At 41.4% G+C, this 20,770-nt stretch overlaps 1 protein-coding gene across 1 annotated transcript; it reads right to left on the bottom strand.

The window, feature by feature from the left end:
- Positions 1-86: 86 nt before the first annotated feature.
- cavin1a (caveolae associated protein 1a) lies at positions 87-19,684 on the bottom strand. Its single transcript, XM_035179792.2, has 2 exons — positions 18,887-19,684; positions 87-3,213 (listed from the first exon to the last, which is right to left on the bottom strand). The coding sequence occupies exons 1-2, from the start codon at positions 19,391-19,393 to the stop codon at positions 2,449-2,451; spliced, it is 1,272 nt and encodes a 423-aa protein (XP_035035683.1). The 5' UTR covers positions 19,394-19,684; the 3' UTR covers positions 87-2,448.
- Positions 19,685-20,770: the final 1,086 nt, after the last annotated feature.

Raw genomic sequence — 20,770 nt, 5'->3', positions numbered from 1 at the left:
TCCTCTCTCAGTGGGTAAATATAACAACTCACATTGAAGTAGTGTGTACACAGGCAGGTAAAAGACCCATAAAGTAAAAGGCAGTATTTATTATTCAGCAAGCTTTTATTTTTTATTAAACACAACAGCAAAAGGCAAGCTCCAGCGTCTGGTTTAATTAATCACACCTACCTATAGTAATTATTATGTAACATTCATTTAAATGACTATAATCTTTTTTTCAAATGTTTCTGTATTAGCTCAGCATCGCCTACATCCCACTAGCAGCACACTGGCAGCTTATAAAAAGGTACAAGGTGGCAAAAACACACAAGAGGCACACCGATATCTTACAAGTGTTTCAATGTTTGATGTGCAAGACAGTGTGCACATCCTTGTCAAAAAGAAATCAATAAAAATGTGCTACAATTATAAGCCTATGTGATGTCACGGGCCGGCGACAATTCAATGCAGACGAACTTGAGAGTTTCACAACCGCATCAGTGTGGGTATATAGTATGCACACAACCTTTCACAATCACAAAATTACACACATACAAAATGTCCTCCGCCCAGTTCATACCCTGCTCAGTGCTCAGAAGGAGCACTCTCCTTAATTGCATCCCCCAGCCTATCGATTATTTTAATGGAGTTCCCTGCTGCACAGTGGGCCTACACCACATCAAGGTCACACAGTCTCTAAGAAGGGGAAATGGAGGCTGTACCACCACCTTGTTTCCATCTGTAGCCCTGCATGTTTAATGTACACGCTCAAAAGTGGCAACGATAGAGCACTGCCATCATCGGGTTCAGAATAATCACAACCCTATTAACGCATAGCTTCTTCTAATCCTCCACTGCCGCCTTCTCCTCAATAACCTCATTTTGTGAATCATGGGCTATCTGTCACAGTGGACATTCCTTTAATAATTCCGAGGAGACACACAGGATTGCACCTGGTCTCTGTGAAAACATTTGTGGACTGGACCGTGCCGTTGCGCTGGTCTGACATTTGTTCAAGTACCGAGCCATTCATAAATACCTGGCAGCGTGCTGTCTGCCTTCAACTACATTTAGAATGACATTTCCATCTCCAGCTACGTAATCAGCCATTAAACTGTCATCTTGCTCTTCAGGCCATATTTTTTTCTGCCTGCAATTACCTTGGGACATTTTTATAGGGCTGTGCAAATGTACTATGATGAGCTGTAACCATGGCAATGCAATTGTTTTTTCTCTCTCCTGTGCCTCCCTGTGCAGCGATGTGCTTTGTGAAACTTAGAAATTTGACATGGTGAATGAGTGAGCTACAGTAAAAGATGATCGAACAGTGTTTTCAAGCATGCATTGTAAAGATAAATCACAGCAATGGTTACATTCTGAATGTCATAATTATACGCTTTTAGTATTTTGTTAAATCACTGCTGAAATGAGCGACCAAATATTGACCCTGGATAGAGTAGCATGAGATATTTCCCTACATAATATGTAGTATTTCTGATACAATTTAAGAGATATTACACTTCCATTTTCAGTACATTACATTTATAATTTACATTACAAAGAATGTAAAAGCAAAACATTACTTTCTAACATTTGACACGATGCCTGGATAAGTATATTTTGCCCTGAGGCATTGTGCATTATCTTGGGTAATGTTCTTATAAACTCATTCCCTCTCAGCCCGTCTTCTCAGTTCTTTATTTCTCAGTCCTAATCCTTGCCTTTGTGTTCAGTTTAATAGTTTCACACATGCACATTACATCATTCAAATAATCTATCACAAGAATGTCGACCGCTCAGCCACAACATTTAAACTGTGCCTGGTTTTATTGTTGTGTGTGTTTGGTGTATATCTGTTCACTCTGAACCATCAGGATTTAAAACTTATTTTGTAGTTCAAGGTATTTCCCATGCCTTTCTGGCTTGACCAAGTCAAAAATACACAGATCTGTGTAAATCTTGCCAACAACTTCCTGCTAGCCTTCCTATTAATGTGCATATCATACATGATTAATATTATATTATACATTACATCTCAATAGCAAAGACTATTTATAACTTTTTTTTCTGTATCGCTCCTCAATTTATCAAACCAACAACAAACAGCAAATATTCTAAACATACAAGTCTAAGATATCCAGTCAGCCTGGGGCATGTTTCGAAAGCTTTGTTTTTTAATAGATTTTTTTATTTATATGCCAAAGAGGAGCAAATATGAAAGTCATCCATTTTGGGTACAATAAAAAGAGAACAGAAAACAAAAATGACATGTCATAGATTGTGATCACGTCTAGAATGTCTCTACAACTAATATTGTGTCCATGTAATTCGACTAATTTATCGAGATTTCTTTCCTTTCTTCATTCTTTCACTCATTGAGACTTCTTTCCTTTCTTCATTCATTCCTTCATGAGGGCTTCTTTCCTTTCCTCGTAATTTCGTCTTTTCCTGCACAGGTGGATCTCTCTACTCGCGTTGTGCCTTCTTGAGGTGGTCTGTCTCGACGAGGACCAGATCCTCAGTCACCTCCAACAGAGTATCCATCTCTGGGCTGTCCACACGTACCAGCTCCCCTTCCTCCACCTCCACGTGCACGCCCAGCCCGTTCTCCTCTTCCCCCAGGTGGCCCTCAGACTCAGCCACCTCCTCCATCTCCGTGTTATGCATCACCTCCTCCTCCTCCTCCCCATCTCGGATCTTCTTAACGTGGAAGGTGAATGGGGGCACACGGTACACAGTGGTCTTGGAGCGAGCATAGACCTTGTGGTCAGGGGTTAGGGACTTGCTGACCTTATCTTTGGAGGTCTTCATCTTCGCCCGGCGCTCCTGGTTGGGCGTCATGCGGGTCCCGAGTTTGCCGATCTTCTTCTCCAGGCTGTGCTTAGTTTTCTCCAGGTTGTCACGGGTTCTCTGTCTTGTCTTCTCCAGGTTGTCACGGGTTCTCTGCCGGGTCTTCTCTAAGTTCTCCTTGGTCTTTAGTTTGGTCTTCTCCATTTTCTCTTTGGAGAAGGCTTTCTTTATGTTGTCCACTTGCTGCTTGGTGGTGCGTTGGAGGCGCTTGGTACGAGACTCTTCAATAATCTCCTCAATCTCCACCTCCTCGTCTGAATTGAGATTGGCCTGGACTCCCTCTTGTCCCTCCTCGGGTATCTGCTCAAGGCCCTCCACTGCGTTGGCCTCTGCTGTCTCTGCTGTCTTGCCCTTGGTTGCCTTTGGTGCCTTCACTTGGTCCTGCAGGAGAAAATTAGGAGGGAAACAGGAAAACGTTAGATCACAATGTGTGAAATGAATCACGTTTCCACTTTGACATTTACTACAAAATGAACATTTATGATGCTAAACAGATTGTATTGAATGATTCATGTAAATCATGGCATTTCATTTAATATGTCATGTGAAAATTATCAGCTTGAGAAAGTGAAGTCAATGGCCTTTGGGTGAGAAATGAAATAGAAAATATGAGCATGTTGGCTCAAAGATTGATGTCATCGATACAGTCTGTGAGACTAGCTGGTGTAGAGTGCCATCTAGTGGTGTTTACCACGTGCCAATAATGTCACATCACCATTTATTTTACACTTACAATAATAAGAAACACAACAGCTCTGTTTTGTGTGCATTTTATGACACATCTCCCAAATGATATGATTTCAAAGAAAAACTATACTATCTGCAGCTCCACAGTCATATTGAAACTAAAGCCCACAGGTGCATTTCCTGCCACGGTGCTGTTATCTTCTCTACACCATCTTAAATCACACAATCTTCCATCCAGTCTAAAAGATAACTAAAGAAGATTCTCAGGTTCTTTTAGGTTATTCGTCCGAATAAAACATAGATTATCTATGAATTACAAAGGTTCGATAATTTATAATGCTCTCACTTGTCTGTAAGGACTTTGTGGTTAGAACAGTATATAATTTAGGCTGAGAATACACAGCAAAGCAGTACAGCAACTTCACAATTGTTCAAATATAATAATAATGATAATAATAATAATAAACTTAATTTAAATAGGGCTTTTTTAAAACAAGGGGATTTTTGAGTTAATTATGAAAAACCTAGATACAGCGATATAGAAACGTTTCCCTATGTTGTCAAACCAATTTGCCAAATTTACATTTGAATTCTCACACAGAGGCTTTTCCATGACATGTTTTCCATGACTTTACAACATGATTCGTTCACACAGCACTACACTGCTGTAACGCTGACAGCTGCCAATCAATCAGCACTGCAGCAACCATATTTCCACACTGTGGCACCAGATATCCACTCAGGGAGGAGAGGTTCGAGGCAAAGAATGTGATCCCTCGGAACGGGATGTCTGTGACCCCCCCTGAAGGGATTAGTGGCCCCACCCTGCTGCACCTCGGTGCCACACCTCACTGCTTCTCTTTGGATTTTATAGAGAGTATAGAGTTTGAGTCACCAACGCCTTGTAACCAGGAGCTGCCCATGTCATTGTACAGTATGAACTACAGTTATACTGGTGAATGTTTGATGATACTGATATCCTGAATTAATGTTATTGGTCTTTTTGTTTAATTAAATTATTTTTTTCAGTCTTATCCTGGTAGAAGATAATTTTAAAACAGTATTCAGACTTGTTTGATAAGTAAAATGTTTGACTAAAATATTAAGAGACAGCAGGTCTTCAATGCAAATAACCTAAAACATTCTAAAATAAAAAAAGGAAGAAAATATCTTGGATCGATGTCTGTGTCTTTATTAGCAGGTAGACGGTTCCCAATGTTAGGATTATCTCTCTACTTCTTTTTATCCAGTATTGACCTTACGTGGCTTAATGTGGTTACACTCTGTGCCTGTTGCCTCATATAGACCGGAGCCACATACAGTATGCTCAGTTGAAATAGATCTACAGTACTGGCTCATTGCACATGTCTGTTTGTCTCCAACCTATTCATTGGGCAGATTGTAAAAACAAACAGCCTCATAAAGCAGCACTATGCCGTCAAATTAATCACCATCGCCACATCAACAGTTTGAATTAACGCACCACCTCTGACACAAGCGCACGTCTTCATCATCCAGTCTCATTTAATCACTCTTCCTTCCCCACGCCTAGCTGTCTCTTCAGATGAAATCATTTCGGGTTCTAATTTATGTGGCTGTATTGTTTGTTTTGTATTTAAACACCTCGCCTTCGTTTCATCATCTCGTGTGTCACACAGACGATGACTGTATCCACTTTTAAATGAAAACCTGAAATGCTGAGACTCCGGCCATAGAGGTATTTGCCATTTAAACATGCAGGACATTGAGGATAAAGATTAGATTCACATCACTCAGAGCCAACACAGATAGAGGTAGTCAGTGTACGTCTGAGTTTTGGGGATATCAAGACTTATAATGTGAAGAAAGAGATAAATGTGAAGAAAACGCAGGTGAAAATACTTCGGTTATAGTTGATAAAAATCTGTTTCCAATGTAGGATTATATATCAAGAATGTTTATTTGTTTTAGTATTTTTATTTGCGATGAGGAGGTCCAGGATATTTTTTTCCACTTTCTCAAACATTGTGTGATAGGGCGTTTTGCAACATTTTCTTTGATTTCTCAGAGAATAATTCATGGATCCTGATGAGAAAATCATGCAAGCTAATGGACTGATATTTATGAGTGTGTGTGTGTGTAAATTTGGTGCAGATCCAAATAAAAATCTATATCTAGTGAATTCATAAGGGGACTGTGAAGGGTAGAGGTATGTACTCTAGTGCCATTCTAGTTAGGGCACTTATTTGATAGTTACAACGAGGACAGACACTGATTGCTGGGAAAGAGATCAGGGGAATGACTTGCAGTAAATGGTATGGACGGCCATGCAAGACGGAAACTGGGGGCCTCACTGATCAGGGCAGCTGTGCTCATGTGCTAAATCTACAACAATAAATAACTTGTTAGAGTGCGGTTTGTTGTATTAAGACATCAGTAATGTGCAGTGTTGAAAAATACACAACAAATAGGATTTTAATCCTGATATCTGATTCATGACAGACAGACACCTGTCAGGTCACATGAGTGGCAAATCTCCCTGGCCAGTTCAAATATTGCCATACAGTCCTGTCATGATACAGATTGTGCCTCCTTATCTGGTGCTGCGTGCGGTGTGGACCTGCTCTCTATAGGTTTATTTTGGGCTGGCCTTTCCCTCTCTCTGGATACCATCTACCATTCTCTGGCTACCAGCCACCGCAGCATTCAGCCCGGCCACACAACACCCCTCCCCTCTCCCTGCACAGCAACAGATAAACACAGCGCTCGGTCACCATGGCGACCACCTCCTCACGCCGTCTCTGATGGGCGGGTGAAGTTTAGCCGGATAAACAGCTGACAACTCAACAACAATATCCCGACAGGAGGCTGTCAGTTGTTCTGAGCGTATTACAAATGCTGCACCTGCTTTGCAGACATGATGTGTAACAGTAGCATTGATGAGAGATATTTTGGAATCTGTGAGCAACATTTTTCCATATGTATGACCAGAACAATGTAGACTCATAAAAATGGAAATGGGCAAATACAAAAAGCCCTGAAAAGTGACCTGATATTTTCCTAAAACTTAAAAGATTTCAAAGATAAGCCCCACATAGTAAACATGTGTACCCACAGCAGAATGACATACATAAAAAAACTACTGTGTACTCCATAGCTGTGTAGGAAGCTGTTCAAGTGAACTCATATGTCCCTGGCAAAGCTTGTTTTCTGCTCTGGGGTAAATTTGGCTGGAGGGCTAAAATGGAAAGCCAATGTGTTACTTTTACATTTTAAAAATATATTTATATACAAATGCATCTGTTATGTTCGTGGAGAAAGTAACCATTAAATGCACAAGTATGAGTATTCATGTCAACGCGTATTCGTCCGACCTCACGCACATAAACACAGTTTTTTCCATGAAGCCAGACTGTGAACACCTTTCATAAGAAGTGGCAGCTCTGATCCCGGAGCAGGAAACTTCCACAGCCAACGGAGAAACAGCAGTGAAGTCATACAACACAGGGAAATTACGACATGTTCCAGCATCATGTTCGTTATATAATACTACTCTCTGTAATGAGCTAATACTTTTTAGTTACATTTCAAAACCTTACAGTCTTTTATTAGGCTCTCATGGCTCGTGGGAACGTGTAACTGAAAACAGAGACGCTGCTTGTTGGAACATTTTGCTGTTTACATTCTTAAAACTTTACTGTATTTGGGGAAATTGTGATTATATCAGCAAACCCTGTTTGGGTTTCCCTGACTGATTACAAACCAAGAGAACCTTGTGAGGAATGGTCGGGTCCATTAGCGTCTCTGTGCTGCCTTCCTCTCTCCTTCCATTTACCAGCAGTGGAAAAGTCAGAACTCAGTGAGTGTGTGTGTGCTCTCCTCAATGAGAGGGTCTGTTGCTAATGTTTCTTTCCTCCAAATAGCGTGAATCATACATACCTCATGGAAAAGCTTCTGATAATCAGGGACTCTACCTCTCTATTTGTTCTATTTGTTCAGACAAGCCGTCTCTCCACTGAGCCGCCTGTCTGAGCAGTCTCTCAGAAGGAGGCACAACACAGGAGATGCAATTAAAAAGTCCCAGCAGATAAGAGAGAGAGAGTTTGGTAAACAGCTTCGACAACAGCTATTATCGAGAGAGCCAGAAATGTATAATTAGGGAAAAGATGCAGGAAGCAGGTCAAGAAGTAAAGAGACATCATCTCAGAATTGAGAATAATCAAAATAATCAAAATAATTTTGTTAGTCTACAGTGAAGAACAATCCTTCAAGAATCCTTGGATTTAAAGTGTTTGTGTAAAACAGCATTGTTTTTCTGTTGTCGAAATATTATCAATTGCAAAATGTTCTATCTGACTCATACAAGGGCTCAGGCTTTAACCAGAGACAGTATTGGATTTACATTTATGTTTTATGCGCTGGTGACCATTGGAGGAGCAGCTATGTCTCTCTCTCCATTCATCCTGACAGGAACCTGGCCTTATCCTGAAATAACTGTGAAGACGGCAGTAGAATGAGGAGTCCTGCCTAAAAGGACTTTGCTGTAACCATGGACAACAGAGCACAGTGTATAGAACACAGCGGCTTTGACTAAAGCCACTGGCATTTCACTTTTTTCCCCTATCACATTCTCTGTCTCTATATCAGTTACAAGGCTTCCATTAATCCACCTGGTTCAATATTGTTTCTTATAATGAAAAATGTCCTCATGCACAATGAGAGCCATACGCATCAATAGATGAATGAAGTGGCTGTTTCAGCAGGTAACTTTATTGAGCCAGATTAAAAAGATGTCAGAAGAAGGCAGTTTCCTGATTGCACACAAATTACCATGTTTTCTGCTCTGGGTGTTTCTTTTATCATCACGACTCATTGTAAGTTGGTTTTGTGGGTCACAGTTTGTGTGCAGTAATACAAATATATATGAATAACCCTTGCATTAAAATAACAATCTGTTCACGTTATAGTAATCAGACTTAAACACATTCTATATATGAAGCCATATAAGGTTTAAAAAATACAGGCAATTATCATAAAAAAGAGCCCAACAGTCCCCCTATCAAACCACATTAATAGCACCGGATTTTTATTTGGATCTGCACCTAATTGCGCACACACACAAATATCACTCCCCTAAACATGTCTGATTTATTTCATAAATCTTTCTTAAGAATTATTCTCAATGAAATTAGTGAAATATTAGAAAAACTCCCACAATGTTAAAGAAAGAGAGAAAAAATTATCCTGGATCCGCCCCCTGATCCCCATCTGCACCAATTGAATGTGTTTTTACCTGACCCATGCTACATCCTTCCAACAAGTTTCATGGTAATCGTCCGTCATGCTAACTAACAAACAGATGAAAACCTAACCTCCTTGGCGATAAACAGATTATTCCCCAAATTACTGCTCATCAATAACTAATATTGGCAGCAGCTAGGAAATGTATCAATGCTGATTCTTGTCTAAGTAAGAAATCTTATCGACACAACATTCACAACCTAAATCCACCTACAGGATTGTGCGTGTGTAGACCAAGCACACACACACCGTTCCTTCTGAGGCAGTGTGATGAAAGGCCTGTCGGTGAGTCACAGGAGCAGCTGCCTTATCCTGTCCAGTGCTCTGCAGCTGTGCACTTAGCTTCACAATGAGTTATATCACTGACCCGTGTGCCAGTCCGGGATGGGTGCAAGGCCAGGTTGAGAGATTGAAATGAAACGGAGGTGGAGGTTTGCGTGTTCGAGTCCTGTGCATGCAGGCCAGAATCCGGATGCTCTGCTCTCTGACGAGAGCTCGGAGGCTAAAATAAGGACGCTAATGTGCTCTGGTCATTAATATTGAAGCCTCCCACCCCCTCACACAATTCACAGAGGACTGCACCAGCCGCCTACAACCTCAGGCAGATTGGAGTTTACACAAAGCAAATTTCTGTTTCACGAAGCTCTCGTATTCTACATTATTAAATGTCCCGTGGGCGACGGAAATATTAACCAATCCCGCTGTCTATCCACAGATTCCTTCAAAGAGAAGGCCTCTGTATACACCACATAGCCACCATGGCGATGTCATGTTAGGGGCACGCCACAGGAAGAGAGTTCCTTGGCTTCTCTGTCACAGTGATGTGTGATTTCACACACAGGAACCCCGAGGGGGAAGCCCTTTTTCCACAGCTCACCCTTCCCACATCCATGCCTCTGAAACCGCTGGAATCCCTGGGTCAGTCTCATGCAAAGATAGAAAATGAGCTTTTCCACTGACGTCTCTGTGTGAAGCGGCAGCCGCAGAGCTGGAACATATTATACACAGTAGTGACTAATCCCTTTTTTTTCACTGAAGGGCCCGTCCATATTGACACTAGAGAGGTACAGGAAGTTTCAGCCAAATCAGACACTCAAGTTTGCACGTCCTACTGCGCTGAGCATAAAGATTTATACAATTTTTGGATTGATTTAATTATAAGAAAGAAAAAGTAGTACAGTCGTAGTGGTATGTTGCAGATATTGTATATGTTTTTTTAAACCGTGCGAAATACAAATAATCGCTTTAAAGGGTAATGTGATACGTGGCTCAAGTGAGCAGAGCACTGGGCCCAGCTTTAGGAAACTTTAACTACTGAGTAACATTAAGCCGATGTAATGATAAATGACTGATAACTCCTGCCAAATAACACCTGGAATGGGAAAGAAGGCGTGCAGCCAATCACCCACAATGCTTTGCTCTGAAATAAGCAGTTGTCTGTGTGGGATTGAAAAATGAGGCCGAGATATTCTAGATGGAAAAACTGACTGGTTGTTTAGAGGTTTTATTCTGTGTTTGTTTATCAGGTGTGTAAATAGTTTCACTGTAACATAAGACTGGAGCCTCATTATCAACTTGCAATAAAAAGAACTCCAGCCTTCCCAGAGAAAATGTGCACGATATAAAAACGAGGATACGTTTTTCAAATATAGTCAAACATTTATCCTCAACTTTCGCCTCTCTAACCCTAACCCACAGATTACTTAAGTACTATTTGTATTATTAATAGTTTAAACATCCTAAACATCCCTGTGCATGCAAAATCTAATCCTGAGGTGTTTCCACGCCGACACGCTCCCTGTGACAGCCTATAACTCACATGTCAGTGACAAGAACAGCGAGCTGCCAGAGGAGCAGTGAGCAGCACCAAACTGCACTTTCGCACGCAACGTATTAGGTTACAGGAATAAAAGTGAGGAATATTAATAGAAACATGTATGGATTCTGCTTTAACAGCAACTTTTTTTATTATTAAAATAAACAAACCCTTTTCAAGAAGGTGGTACGAAGATAGCAGTTTTTAAATGTTCACCTCCAGTTTTCAGGTGTTAAAAACTGTGCAAAGACTGAGCTGGGAACTGTTTTGGGAACTGAATTTCCTTGTGAAATCTTTTCACTTTCGGTAAAAACTGAAAAATTACAAGATACCTGTGGTATGGAAAGTACAGCATGCATCCAAAAACTGACACTACATGGTCAAACACACATTTATCAGGAAATATGTGTAAATGCAATTAGTCAGTTAATTGGTGCTGCTGATTCCTAAATGCACACCCACTCAATGAAACAGGACACTGCACCATTCCACTGCACTGCTGAGGGTGTATTTATAATCAAAAGCAAAATAGTAGTAGCGTATCTTAATACAGTAAAGCCACTCAGATAATTAGGCCAACTTTTTATTTTGGCGACGGCCTTGTAGATGAAGGGCGTGCCTGCAAATTTTTAGAATCAGCAGCTTCCACTGAGTTGTGGTGAGGGATGAGGACACATTTCTGTTTGCCTGCCAAGAAGTTGGATGAAAACTACAACCGTTCAAAATCGAGACGGCGATCTGATCGGTGTCCCAGCTGGTAAATCCTGTCTGCTCTGGTGGGATGGGGATGTGCGGTGAGAGGGGAGGGCAGCTGCGACCTGAGATCAGGCGTCGGGGAATGTAAATGTAGTTATTCTGATAGGAGTGGTAGGAACATGTAATATAGAGGAGCAGGAGAAACGGCTCACAGCAAAACAGCTGGACTGTTGGATACATGCAGATGTGCTTGTGTATGCCAACAACAAGCGGGTTTTGATGGTGACTCACTTGGTGCTAGTTTGGGTTTTTTAAGTGCAACACAGACCAATAAACCAACATCAATCCAAGTTAAATTAAAATCTTGAACAACTTTTTAATACCACATAGAATGTGTCACGGTCATTTCACCCAAACGTATGAAAGTATCATGGAAAACCAATAGACCCAACATGACATGCTGATATGAAAAAGTATGAATAGGTCTCAGTAGAAAAAGTACAGGGGTTACTCATAACGTTCACACTGGCTCTGTCCCATTAACACATGACCATGAGTCACTGAGCCGGCATGAAAAACACCAGGACCCTGAAGATGAAGCAGCTAAATGGAATTCAGCCATTGCTCATTTTATTATTTACACTTGTACTTTTTCTACTGCGACACGTCGAAAATGTCTAGTGTGAAAAGGCCCATTAAATCAAGTTTGTTTTAGTTTGGGCTAAAATCTGTATTTCCTTATTATGTAAAAAAAAAAGATTACAAATTAATGAAGCAAGAAGCCTTTTTGCTACAGGTCCATCAAAACGAATACAGCAGACATATCATATAAATCTATTTATAGTCAATAATAAAAATTGTACGCAGACACATGCAGTGTTTTCATGTGCTGGAACAGCAGGGATCTTCTTTCTGCTGTACACGCTCTATAGCCTTATGACAGCAGCACGGGAAAGGCTACAGTAACACTATCAGTAAATCCACTTCCAATATCTCAGACGCACACACTAACACAAACACACTCCATGTGGAAAAGTGAGTCACTGTGCACATGTGTTATAAGTGAATATAAACCAGACCAGAAAGGCCACAGCAATCCTTACAACAGCCATAACTGTTCAAAACTGTCGGTGTTTTTAGTATAAACACATTTTTATTATGATCAGCTTGAAAATTCATCTTTGCATTACAAACGCAAAGTGAACAATGGCAGAGGAAGCTGGTCGGTACATGAGTTTTTAATGAAAGGACAATGGTTTGGATCTTTCCAAAATATAAAAGATATACAAACAAACCCCTAAAACTTTTTGTTTTTGCAATGGGTTGAACTCACTGGTTCCTTATTCCATGAATGAAAAGTGTGGGACTTTGCAAAAAAAAAAGAAAAGGGGACGAGAAAGAGATAGGATCAGAGAATCAGGATTTGACAAGTTGTGCCGAAAGAAACGTAGTTCTGGCTCCAAGATGTCGCTGAACCCCGTTGAATGAAATGAGATGAGAGGGATGGGACGCTCAGAGGAAATAAAAGATTGATTTTAAAGGAATAGCTCAACATTTCGAGAAATACAATTAGATAAGTTAGATAAGAAGATCAAATCTGCACTGTAATTATGAAGATAGATGAGGGTCATTTTCATGCTTTTGGGGCAAAAGTGTAAAACAAACAAGACAAAATGTTTGGACAAAGTTAAATGTCTTTAAACTGAGCTATTCTCTTTTTTAAATTCAGCCATTTATGTTACACGGCATATATCAGGACAAGAGCAGTATGATTTCTTCTGTCGTCTAACAGATTTTTAACAAAATATAATGCTATGTGAACATCTGCCTGTGGTACCTTCCTATTTACCGTAGAGTGGTATCACCCTTCTAATCAAACTCTTGACAAGGAAATTAACAACCAGATTTCCCAAAATGACAAACTATTCCTTAAACAAACTTCAGAAGAATCTTGGGTTGTGGTCTCTTGGCTGTTTTCTCTGATACCTGGTCCTGAATGATTGTTGGCTGAAAGTAATAGTACACAATCTTTACTTCCAACAAAGTCTTTACTGTAATACACACTGTATATCTGAAATGTCTCTCTGTATCATGTATGCCTTTATCTGAGCACAACCTTTAGACAACTTTTTTCACGCAGTGGCTCTCACACACACCACTGAGCACTGGAAATGGACTGGCTAGCTCGACATAGCAGCTGACATGCAATAGTGAAATGTGGAGCCTTCCAGATATCTTTCCAGTGGCCTGGTAAAAGAGGAGAGCAGCAGAGGTGAGAGAGAGAGAGAGAGAGGGGAGACTAGAGGAGGGCAACATAGTGAACAAGTACCGTAAGCAAGCAAGTACTGAATGAGCTGTGACCGTCGCTCCTAAGTGGGGGTTGTGGGCTTAGTCGATAGTGGGAGTCAACTGAGAAGAGGGGAGAGGAACAAGTGGGCATGATGGCAGGATAAGCACAGAGATGCCAACGGGATGAATCACAACTCTAAGTTGGTGCTGCTACAGGCGTGTGCTTCTGCTGCTCCCCAGCTGCTCACTCTCGCCTGCAAGGGGTCGGCAAAGCACTTCATGATTAGACCTTCTCTGTACTGAGGCCCAGATCTGATTTGTGCCTAGAAACAAATATTCAGAGAGCTGGAGCGGCCAGAAGCTTTAGCTGGATCACTGTGTCTGCAGAAAGTGGAAGTGAGTTATTACACATAGTCTGGGCTGGGCTGTAGCCATTAAAGAAACCTGGGCTGGGGCTGTGGCTTGTTGGCTGCAACCTGAGCTCTGGAAGGTCTGTGAAGTCGGTGTGGAATAAGTAGACTGAAAGTGAGAAGTCTTACATCTTCCTGATAGAGTTGAGCACATGGCTATATCAATGTCCTTGAGCGGCAGCCAAACGCTCTGTTTCCAGACACAGAGCAGAACCGTCTCACACTCGGATGGATAAACACTATCACGTTGCACAAACGGGACTCATTTGCATAATCCAACAGTTAATGAGCATTATGAAACACACACGTGACCCCTGTCGCTTTTAGTCACAGTTTGAAGTCGCAAATAACAATACTGATTATTAATCGAGTATCGATAAACACAAAATGATCTTACATCTTCTTTTATAATTTTATAATTTGTTATCTGATATAGCAATGTGGATTTGGTGGTCAATGTTTAAGATGTTTCACAACAAAGTGGACTGTTGGACAACTATAAGAAAACGTGAAAACATTTACTGGGAATTGATATTTAATTATTTTCCAACATTTTATTGACAAAACAATATTTTTTTATTAATTGAGAAAATAATCCACAAAAGAAAATGTATTAGTTAATTTTAATCAACACCTTTTAGCTGTCCCTAAAGACAAACTCAACATCCTTAGTGGAATATAGGGCTGCTGCGGAAACAAAAAAAACTCTTGAGCGACACATATATATTCCCTACATTACCACAATCAAACATCATAAAAGCCTCGGTATCATCTATAAACCGTTTCACCAGAACTGAGTCTTGTTATTGTTATCAGCTTCCATCTCGGTTCATTTCCTGACAATTTCTGCTGTCAACAAACACTACAACAGGCAATGAGGCCTCAGAGGCTAAAATAGTCACATGCGTGCCAAAGTGAGACTAAATAAGGAAATAAACTTGCGCTCAATTGGAATGGCTGGGTTTGATTCTCATGAAGAAAGGATTGGTCTATTAAGGACAAGAATACCATATGAAACACAATGAGAGGGGATGTGAACAACACAGGACTCGCTCGCCATTTGAGCTGCGATGACAGGCCGGTGGTGCCTCATGCAGCCGGACACTCACAGTCAGAGGTTTGTTATTCTAAAAGATCAGCGTCACAGCTGCAGAGAGACACCACCCAGTTGTATCTCACACACTTTTCAAATTCTAAACTCCCAAAATGTAATTACAATCCTTTAACTGTAACAAGAGGAAGCACATTTAGGGTTCTAGTGAGAATGTTCTCTGTGTAAGTGGGATCACAGGGAGGCTGGTTCATGAGAAACCACATATTGTCATGCATGTCTGAAATGCAGTGGGGAAATGCGACTATTACCTAAGTACCTTTACTCAAGTTCTGTACTTTTAATTATAATTTTAAGTTACTTTACTCAAATATATTTATTTTATTTATTCTCAGACTTGGAGGCTAATATTGTACTTTTAACTCCACCACATTTACTTAAAAGCTTTACTAGTTACTTTGCAGACAAATTTTAATCATTAACCAAATATAATCCACTAATGAAACAGGATGTATTATTATTTAATTAAGCTTCCCAACAGTAATAGTTCAAATTAGCCCCTTTACCAGCTAGTAATGGTGATACCTTCAAACTGACCAATAACATAGCCTGTATGTAAAGATGGACGACATGATAGCTCCTCAAAAGTGCAGCAGAGGATGGAACAGTGGCCAAACTACACGTTAAATACATTTTCTGTCATTTTAGTTTGCTCTTATCACACTGATGTTTGTTCAGGTGTTCATGTTTCGATAAGCTTACTTTTAATTCGTTATTTGAGGCTATTGAAATGATGGGACAGGTCATGATTGACAGCTGAGACTGACTTGCGATTGGTCGAGCGCGTGTATCAGTGGAGTCTCGATACCATGGTAACACACCACGATCACTACTGAACAGACTACATCTTCGTACACAGTCTATGATCAATAGTTATGATCCCATAATATAATATAAATGATTCTGACACGGTCCATTCTGCACGTTTACTTTTTAGACATGCTGCTAATATCCACTTTTATTTAAGTAAAAAATCTATTTACCTGTAATACTACTTGTGTAGTATTTTCGACACTGTGGTGTTGTTACTTTACTTAGGTAAAGGTTATGAATACTTCCACCCCTGCTGATACATGTTGACTGCCACACCCTGCTGTTGCCGGGGGGTCTTGTGTGCCACCAACATCGCAGAGTTAATTATAAAGCACCACTGTCAAAATCTTTCCTGCTAGAATCCTGAAGTATGCGGTTATTCTCAGAGTTCGCAGTCGGAGTGACAGTAGAGAAAAAATATGGCACCTGTAGTGAGAGGCAGTGTTGGCTTCACAAAGTCACTTGTCTTACTCAAATTCGACCTCAGTTGACACTAAATTTGTGGTTGAAAGCAAGTACTGGTGAGGAATGGCCACACACCCACACACACACTGGTATAATTAAACTTGTGAGGACACTGAACTAGCTTGCATTATTTCCCTAACCATATAGAAGCCTAACCCTGATCTCATCCTTAACCTAATTCTAAACTTATCCCACTCTAACACATTAGCACACAAACAGACTGCGGAAAGTGGTGAAACCTGTCGGTGAGCCAGTGTTGATTTGCAATGCTGCCAATATTGAAGCAGCCCGTCTGTCATTCAATTAAACCGGACACGGCGCAGCCATCCTCTGGCAGTAAATATAGACCGTGGGAGCCCAAAACGGCAACTGTGGAATGGAAGCTGTGCACCGCTCTTACAACTGCTTCGTAAACGTGACAGAGACCAACTTTAGACAGAGATAAGAGCATTCAAGTTGCAATAACACAAACAGGGACTGGTTTATGCCGGCTCTCTGCCGGTTGTAATACAATCCAAACTCAGAATAAAAGCCTTCAAATGTCAAACTTCATAAATAGCGCAAGATCTGGAAACAACATCCGAATCTGCAGACTGTTTACTACATTAATGTTCAGAGTCCTGCACTGACAACTGCTTGCAGACCTTCGTGTGAAAGGGTTTATACTGTACAGAGGCTTAAACAGCAGGAAGCACCTGCTTAAATAGTAATTTAGTAATTTAGTGTCGATGATTGGATTTCTGCTAGATGCCGATAGTGAAACCTGCTCCCACTGTGGACCTCCCTGGAGGGGGAAGTGAAAAAGTTTCTGCCTGCCAGTGTAGACCGAGAAAAGCTCGACTCACGAGAGGCTTGCAACTCTAAGATTCACTGTTACGAACGCTTTTAAAGAAAATCTTTTCCCTTTACCAGCCAGCAAAGATGGCAAATGTTATGATGTGATGTGCAAACGCTGACGAACAGGCATTTTCTTTGATTCATGCCGGCAAATTTCAGATCAAACGACACGTGACCTTTTCACGCGCAAAATAAACCGAAGCATACCTGCTGCTGTGCAGGTTTAGCAGCCAGACATGACAGCACTTCAACAAGGCTCAAATGCACAGTGGTACTTAAACCTACCACTCCTCTCAAGTTTAATCATGTGTCCTGCTTACCCCGCCCACCCAAGACATTCATTGACTGAACTGCTTCTTTAACTACCGTTGAATTCTCCCAATATGAACACGCATGCTTTTAGCTATTCAAGTGCAGATCTGAGCTCCTCGCATGTATGAGTTTTAAATGTGTCCCACTTCTGAGAAATCTTCATAATGAAAACTCCATCTTCATCTTACAAGTGAGCGGGCCTGCCAACTATCTGCCCTCTGGCCACTCGGAGGTTGGGGCGTTGGTTCTGTCTCGAGTGGCCCCATCATGCCAGTGTTTATGAGGCTTGTATTTTTATTTACGCCCACAGGCCTTTCTTTAGTTTCATCGGGTAATCATGAAGTCCTGTGGAGTGAGAGAGGTCACTATACCTGCCTTGTTTTTTTCCCCCATGGAAGTCTGGCTCTCCATTGCGAGCATTAGCACAGATTACACAACAGCTTCTAAATAGAGGAGCGCAGTGTCGGACGCCTCGCAAATATCACAGCCTCATTCAAGTTTCAGGAAAAAGTGATCCCGGCATTTATGTCATGGAAACCGCCGAGGTGGAACCACTGGGAAAATACACTCAGGTGCCAGTTTATTTGGAACACCAGGCTAAAACGAATGCAGCAGTCAAAGCATTAATCAAAGCTCCACAGCAGCTCAGTTTGTGGTGATTTAACTTTACGGTCATTTTGGAGGCTACACTTTGTGCTGACGTACACAAGCCTCTTTCTGTGTGATGCTATTTAGCAGTTTAGATTCATCAAGGGTAGGATTCATTGACTTCTTTTTATTTGAAGGCCAACTCGTGTCACAGCGACTGTGTGACTCAGACTCTCTCTGGTGAGATGATGTCAAATTCTTGCACTCAGGGTCCGATGGCTTTTCAGGTGCATTTCACACTTACTCAAAACTTTCTTTTGTAATGTGGGGAATGCGGCCAGGACTGTGAGTGTCATTGTAGCGCATTAACATTAATTACCACATGTAAACTGATGATCACATTCTCAAACAAATATTTGCTATTACATGATGAGACATATAATACACACAAACGCTTGTACTTCTATCTTAGTGAGGACACTCATTGACATAATGCATTCCCTGGCCCCTAACCCTAACCTTAACCATCCAAAACAAATGCCTAACCCTAACCCTAAACCTAAACCTCATTCTAACCCTAAGCCTAAAACCAAGTCTTAACCCTCAAAAATCACATTGAAAAAGTGAGGACTGGCAAAAATGTCCTTACTTTACAAAAAATATCCTCACTCTGTAGGTTCTATGCTTAAAATGGTCCTCACAAATATATAAGTACAGGAACACACACACAGTAATTTCTCCCCCAATCACCTGGTAGATGAGGACTTTGAAGTTGCGTCTCTTCAGCAGCTCGTTCTCGTTGCTCTCCAGCTTCTTGATCTGGCCCGCCTGCTTCTCCAGGTTGGAGCGCACCGTCTTGACGTTGACGCTGACCTTGCGTACCTTCTCCAGCATTTTGTTGACCGCGTTGGCGGTCCCCACGTGGTTCTTGGACAACTTGGTCAGCTCCCCCTGGATGGTCGACACAGACTTCTCCATGGACTCCTGCCGGGCCTCGAGGCCATTCTGGGTCTGCTGGATCTGGTCGACCACGCCGATGATCTTGTCGAGCAGGGACAGGACCATGACCCCATTCATCTGGGCTTCACTCGGGCCTCCGGAGACCAGCACCAGGTTCCCGTCCTCTGAGGGGACGTCGTCATCATCATCATCATCTACTGCCGGCTCCGTGGCGGCACTCACCAGAGCTACCTCCTCATCGTCGTAAGCCACCTCTGCCAGGGCTGTGTGCTCCTTCATGACACTTGTGCCTGCCATGGCTGTCAAATCGCTTGCACGCCAACTACAGATAAAAATACACAACTGAAAAACAACCTGCAGGAGCCACTCTGCACAGAAACTCAGTCCCTGACGCTTTTTCAATTTTCAGTTCCACTTGTTTGCCTTTTCCTAGTCTAATTTCCACTTTAACTTTCTCTTCACCCTCCGTCTCTCACACTCTACCCTCTCTGTCTCTCTCTGCCTCTGCTCTGGGATGCCAGCCAGCCAAGGGGAGAAGGGCCTCTCACAGCTGAGGCATGTGTGCCCTGACTCAAATGCCTCTGCTCCCTGTGTAACCACCCCTTCAAACTTTTCCCTCCCTACACCCGCCCCCTTCCCCGGCTTCCCTTGCTGCAGGGGCTCCACCCAATTGTGTCTCCATGCGCAGGGCAGCATATCTCCAGACTCCCCCTATACGTGACACAACTCTTTTACAGGGAGCGGTGAGGGGGTGAGCTCCAGTCCCAAAAAAAAGTCTCATAATCATAATCAAAGAAAATAAATTAACCAGGCGATAAAGTTTTACATGGAAAACACATTTTGAAGAGTGAGTGTAACAAGTTCTCTCTTAAACGTTCATAGTCATCTTTCTTTCTTTCACTTTTTTCCTGACTTGTGACAGTGTTTGACCATAGGCTTCTTCAAACATTTATTTATTTGTAAATATAAATGTGAAAAGAGAAGTTGTGATGGAAGGCAATCCTCCATATATCAGTGCTTTGTTTAACAAGTGATTTATGACAGCTCAAATTGTGAGAGCAAAAACCAGAGAATTAAAACACCAAGGGACTTGTTTTTACCTGAGAAACATTTCAACCAATTCATTTCAAATATGTCATAACATGACATGACAATCTAAACAATTAACACCAAGCCAAGACTGTGCAATATACCAAATATGATAAAGATGATTTGATATTGATAAGCAACTATTATCATTCTATTATATATATTTTTCCATTCCCTCTGAGATCCTTCTTCCGTTTTTAGTATGGATGGAAGTTGATTGAAGTCCTAGGGTTAGCGGATGTGTACTGCTGTGTGTGTATGTGTGAATCATATAAGATCATCTTATTCTTTCTTTCAGCTGTTAAAGGTTCAGTGTGTAGAATTTAGTGACATCTAGTGGTGAAGTTGCATGTTGCCGCTGAATACCCCTCACCTCAACCTCCCCTTCCGAACATGAAAGAGAACCACTGGCAGCCGTCATAAAAACATTGTAAAAAACATGGCGGCCTCCGTATAGAGGACCCGCTCGAAAAATAAATATAAAGGGCCCATTCTAAGGAAACAATTTGTACAATTTAGATGATTACACACATGTCACTGGAATTCTTTATATTCAATTTCTGCCAATATATCCCTTTCACCTAA

This window comes from Hippoglossus stenolepis, chromosome 16 (assembly GCF_022539355.2).
Source record: "Hippoglossus stenolepis isolate QCI-W04-F060 chromosome 16, HSTE1.2, whole genome shotgun sequence".
NCBI lineage: Eukaryota > Metazoa > Chordata > Actinopteri > Pleuronectiformes > Pleuronectidae > Hippoglossus > Hippoglossus stenolepis.
This window is presented reverse-complemented; position numbering and strand designations above follow the sequence as displayed.

Coding starts and splice junctions, on each gene's coding strand:
- cavin1a (XM_035179792.2), bottom strand. CDS start 19,393: ATGGCAGGCACAAGTGTCATGAAGGAGCACACAGCCCTGGCAGAGGTG. Junction 3,214..18,886: donor TCAAAGTCCTCATCTACCAG/GTGATTGGGGGA, acceptor TTTCTCCTGCAG/GACCAAGTGAAGGCACCAAA.